Below are 5853 nucleotides of genomic sequence, written 5' to 3' on the forward strand. Positions count from 1 at the left end.
ATGGGAGAAACAACTAACAGATTTTTATTCCTTTTTTATAAATTCTTTACCTTAGCCCTGTTCATATGGACATGGAAGTACTCCGATAAGGTAAGCCGCGAGGCACAGGAAAAAAGGGGCCTCCAGGAAGGGAGATATATAGGTGGTACTCCCGTAAGGAAGAGCTCTATGCATCCATTATTTCGTATTCTTCCTATCCCCGTGCCTGTCGTCCAAGAAGGCAAATTTTCAATTGCGTTCACGGGGATATGAGGGAGATTTCGCCATCCTTAAATTAGCAAAAGGTGGTGCGGCACCCCCAAAAGGGAATGTATAAATATGTACATTGTTGTAATAATATATTAATATGTGTTTTTTTTTTTTTTTTTACGCCTTCCAGTCTGTCCTCGATTCCTCCACTGTCAAAAAACGCGCGCAAAATGTAAGCTCACTGAGCGGACGACCCAACAGATTGCTCTGCAAAGGGCCCACTGCCATAGCCAAGGACGAGTCAGAAAATAAAAAGTTAAAAGATAGAGTTATAAAAGTATTGAATGAAGATGAAAGTAGTCTTGGTAAAATGCTAAACAACCTAGTGCATGATGCCAATTTCCAAAAAGAATTTAATTCATTATTACTTGACAAGGGATTCGAAAAACAGTTTAACGAATTAGTTAGCGACACAAGTTCGGAAGGAAATCAATCCAGTTCTTTACATTCATTGAGTACTTACGATGGAGGTGATTTAACTCCTATAGGTTTCGCTGACTACCCTGAGCCATTTAATTCAACGACAGGTAGCCAAATTCTAGAAACAGATTTCTCTTCTCAAAGTTATGATGAAAATTTGAAGAAAACGTTTCACTCAACAATATCTACCCAAGAAATTCCACAAGCGTTAAATCAGGAATCAAAAAGATTCGGTAGCGTTGAACAACTTATAGACGAAATAAAGAAAGTCGATAATGTGGAAAAGATGATTGAGATATTGAAATTTTATGAAAATATGGAAGCTCTTGTTAAGTTAGCTGAAAAAACAGCAGCAACTCAACAAGTGCCCGAAAATTCGGAGATCAAGGAACAAGTACAATCTGAATTGGAATCTGCAACACAGGCTGAATTGGAGTCTCAACTACAAGCACAGTTGCATGCCCAATTGCAAACGCAAGTTAAACAAGCTCCACCTAGAAAAAAGATAATCAAGGGAAAATCGGTATTCGGACGTATAAAAAAAATGTTTAAAAAGCTAGATAAGAAGTACGAAGACCATTTGCAGAAACTCTTGACAACTAATTATAGCTTTCTCATTAAGAATGGAAAAATGGCAAGATCAAAATACTACCTCGACATTTTGTTAGCCTTTTCGCCACTCATTTTTGGTGGTATCGTTTTGTCCATTTTTATACATTATTTTTCGTACTCAACCATCCTTCCTGCCAGCGTATTCGCTCTCAGTTCCTTGTTTTACTTCTTGTTCAAGTTGTGGAACTGCAAGCGTATATGCAAAGGACCAGGCAGATTTAAGTTCCGCCAAAAGTACAAGGACGTCATCAACGTTTTGAAGAAGTAGACTTTTGATATTTTTTAAAATTTAATAATATATGCAAATATCGTGTATTTTAAGCAACCAGACAGCTATTTTTATTTCCTAAAGTTTAAAAAAAAAAAGCGAATGAACTGGTCTTGCTATATATCATCACGCATAAAACATCGAGAGGTGCCTGTCAAGTTTCTCTTTTAAATAATTTATCAGAAGTAATTTATCAGAAGTAATTTATCAGGAGTAATTTATCACAAGTAATTTATCACAAGTAATTTATCACAATTTATCACAATTTATCACAAGTAATTTATCACAAGTAATTTATCACAAGTAATTTATCACAATTTATCACAATTTATCACAAGTAATTTATCAGAAGTAGTTTATAGATTCACTCTACACCACACTTAATATGAGCAAGAGCAACGGCAACTCCCCTCGCACAGTTGTAGTTTTATATATATCTCCAAATTATTAATTTCGTATGGTTCCCTTTTAGCACAAATAAAGTGTGGCTTTTCCAAAGAGTATAAAATTATTTCATATTCCGATTTATCTATATTTGTATTATTATATATATCACATATAATTACACATATTTGTTCATTCACGCATGTATGCACACCTATGTGTGTGTACGTGGCTTCGTGTGCACATTGCACTTTCCCTTCCCATTCATGTGTTATGAGTTAATACTGATATATTTTTATCTTCATACATTTTGTTTGCTGCAATTTTCATTTTTCCCATAAAATATTATTTTTTTTTTTTTTTTTTCGTATTTAAGTATATTTGTAAATTTTTAATGATAATACATTAATGATAATGGTAAATGCAATAATGATCATGATGACAATGCTGCTGAGTGGAAAATATCTATCTTTCTTAATGTGAGTACAATATATAGTTAAAATATTATACCTGTATATATATTTAAAAAGCTGAAATTGTGCAAAGGTATGTATATATATATATATAATATGTATATGTATATAATATGTATATGTTTGCAAACAAACTATTGACTAATTAGCATAATGTTTCCTCCTAACTGTTAAATAATTAAACGATTTAACGAATAAACACGTTGATTGGGTTACATACCTAAATGTTAAAACGGTGTCTTCAGAGAGCAGCGTAGGTAGAAATAGCATGAAATTTATGGTAGTATATGTAGGGGTAAGCGGTTGCATACCTAAGATGGGTTCACATTTTTTAAGGCAAACACACTCATGTAGTAGCAAAGTTAACATGGATGTGCAAAAGTATTACTTTCCATCCCGTTAATGGTAATCTAAATTTGTATTCTTTTGGTTGGGTACCTCACCAGATCAACATTCTTTTTATTTCCCCCTCTGTGTAATTATGCTATGCAAACTGCTCATTTAGGCTATTCACTTTTTGAAAAACTGTAGCTGCATTTTTTTTTTCGAATTGCTGTAAATTCTCCGCTTCGACAAACTTGTAGATCGAAATTTTACTCCAAACGGGTGCACCACCTAACAACAACGTCATAGAAAATATCGCATTGGCATGAAATTAGCATATTATGCGATGTGCAAAGGTATGCAAAATAAGACCTCCCCCAAAAAAACTAACACTTATTTTGTTTATCATAAAAAAAAATATATAGCCACCAAACTGTGACATATTGTTTGTGCTCTTTGTTTTATCCATCCAACTTGGAAGAAAACAAATTTGTGCTCTTCTCGAGGGATGAAGAACCTACTAAACTATTCATAGTACGTAGGAAAAAAAAAGGATACAAGGTGTTCCATTTTTCACTCTTGATTAAATATTCCTATAATGCACACACATTATGATAACCCTAAATGAGGCCATTGCACCCTTCGGAAATTGAGTAAGAAATGAGTGCCTTTTCTGTGTCTTGGCCATACTCACTGCCACTGCCCCCTTTGGCGCATATTACAAAATAGCAAAAAAATGGAGTTTTTTCATTATGAACAAAGTATAATCCAAGTTATTAATACACGTAAAAAATGAAACATCAGCTTCTTTTCAGCCTTGAATGTTCATATGAAGGAAGTGAACGAGAGGGGAACACATAAAATGAGGCAACGTATATCGAACCAGAGTAGGACGAAAAAAACAAACAAACAAGCAAACAAACAAACAAACAAACAAATTTTTGCAACATAAAAAATAAAAAAAAGAAATGTAGGTAATAATATCAACAAGTGGACAAAAAAATATACGCATCGAAATTGGGGAAAACTGCTCAGCATATTTTTGCCGCGCCGAACATGCGCCTACACGGATAGTGAGACCATCCATGGCAACTCTTTAGCTGACCATCTCCATAGCCTCGCTTTAACTGATTTGTAAAAATGAATCGCATCTCTTGGTGAGTTGCTTACACGAGATAGTACCCAGTTGAAGATGTACTCAAAAATAGGTGGTCGGTGTCAGGCGGTATGGAAAAGATTATACGGCCGCATACACCAGTTAATATTACCACACGGTTGTCCCTTCTTCCCATTCTTGGATTCGAACTTTGCAATCACGGCGCTATAACATTTTTTTCCTTCCACGCTACTCTACATTTATCTTTCCAACGTGTGTTCGCTAAAATGTGTATTAATGAGGTTCACTTTTCCCTATGCTCATAGTTTTTTTCTGAGACGAGGAATTACTTCTCCTTGGAAATTAGGAACACACGTAAGTTGCACCTTCTTGGCGATACGGATTCCAGAGTACCCCCTAGGCACGTTTTCACAGTGTGATATAACCCTTGAGGGGTAGGAGGGAGGTGTACTTTCCATACGAAATTTCTTTTTTATTTTATTATTTATTTTTTTTTTTTTCTCCATTTTTATGTATTATTTTTTCCAGCAAAGATAAATTTTCTCCCTACGCTCAACGAGGAAAGTGGACATTTTCTTGGGAAGGAAAATATTCCATATAACTTCTCCTCGGTATGTATTCAGTCGAATTATTTACTTCTTCATCATCGTCTTCGATTGTATTGCCTACATAACCTACTTCAATATTTCTCCATATTTTTCTTGCTTGTCTCACCTTAGGGTTCATATTGGATCCCAGGGGGATGAACTGCAGAAGGGGAAACGCATGTAAATGTAAGGATGTGCAATTTTTTGCACGTGAGCGAACATGTTGTGGTGAGAACATGCGATAGAAGGAAGGCATAAGATCAGTCCCCAACTACAAACACTGGTTTTCCTACACCATCGAGAAATTTTCCTATTTTCTCAAAAACGATGAAGAAAAGAAAGTCAGTGAGAATCACCAAGTGGTACATTTTAGATGCACAACTCTCACTAACCTTATACACAATGAACAAAGAGAAAATTATTCCAAGTACAATCAAACTCCCCACTACTCCCACACCAGTGGATGTCAACTTTTTGTGGTTTCCTAAAACAGACCACAGAGAACTGTTCCCAAGAATAGTGTTCCTCGAAGGACAATTAAGCAAAGCAGTAGGGTTTTTCGGATCCAACTTTATATGGTTTACTCTCCTCAATTCACGGTATACTATATTTACATACTTATCAAAGAAATTGTTCAGTTCCAGACAAATAGTACTTCCACTAAACGTATTTGCAGAAGAACTAGAGCATTTACTCTCCTTGTACTTGTTATATATTGTTAGACACTCATTAATAAATTTGCAAGAATCTTCATAATATTTCCCATCAGGGTTGCCAATATAATTATGTATATTCCCAGCGTTACTAGAAAAATAAAATAATTTCATTATATCCTCAACTTCATTCCTTTTTCCATCCAAATTTTTATATTAAAATTTTTTAAAATATTTTCTTCAAGGAGGGATCCAAAAATATAATTAAAATTACCAATCACTGGAGAAGAGTAATCAAAATTTTCTTCAGCATTTATTCGACCTAAAAATTCTTTCCATATATCATGCTTGCTGCTTGTTAGACCTACTCTATGAACTAGATTCTCTAAAATGCTGTAGAATGTGATGCAATTTTTTTTCCTATGGTATTGGTTTACTCCTTCGATTTTTTTGCAGGTGCTATTTTCATAGTCATTCACGATAATTCCTCGCAGCTCGTCAAAGTTGTACTCCGGCCAGCTTGTCAGAAATTTGTACTGAGGGGGGGGTGCAGTTGAACAGAAGTCAGGTGAGCAGAAGTCAGGTGCGCAGAAGGACAGACGTGAGGCGAACACACGAGTAGCACAAAATGTGGAGTCATTACACGTTTCTTCCCTCCACTCCGCTGCGCACAACACATGCAATGCAACCAAAGCGGAGTCAACAAATGATCATCTGTCAGGAAGATAAAAAGACGTACCTGGTTCTTTAACCTTTCTAGGTCCAT

General features: G+C 35.3%; 2 protein-coding genes across 2 annotated transcripts; one reads left to right on the forward strand and one right to left on the reverse strand.

Moving 5' to 3' along the window:
• Nucleotides 1-1549, forward strand: PCYB_021090 (hypothetical protein; the record flags this gene model as incomplete). The annotated part of the gene is made up of 2 exons (XM_004220459.1): nt 1-90; nt 380-1549. The coding sequence occupies 2 exons, from the start codon at nt 1-3 to the stop codon at nt 1547-1549; spliced, it is 1260 nt and encodes a 419-aa protein (XP_004220507.1).
• Nucleotides 1550-5260: 3711 nt separating this feature from the next.
• On the reverse strand, nt 5261-5853 carry PCYB_021100 (KIR-like CYIR protein; the record flags this gene model as incomplete). Its single annotated transcript, XM_004220460.1, has 2 exons — nt 5261-5623; nt 5827-5853. The coding sequence occupies 2 exons, from the start codon at nt 5851-5853 to the stop codon at nt 5261-5263; spliced, it is 390 nt and encodes a 129-aa protein (XP_004220508.1).

Source organism: Plasmodium cynomolgi, chromosome 2, assembly GCF_000321355.1.
Source record: "Plasmodium cynomolgi strain B DNA, chromosome 2, whole genome shotgun sequence".
In the NCBI taxonomy this organism is placed as follows: domain Eukaryota; phylum Apicomplexa; class Aconoidasida; order Haemosporida; family Plasmodiidae; genus Plasmodium; species Plasmodium cynomolgi.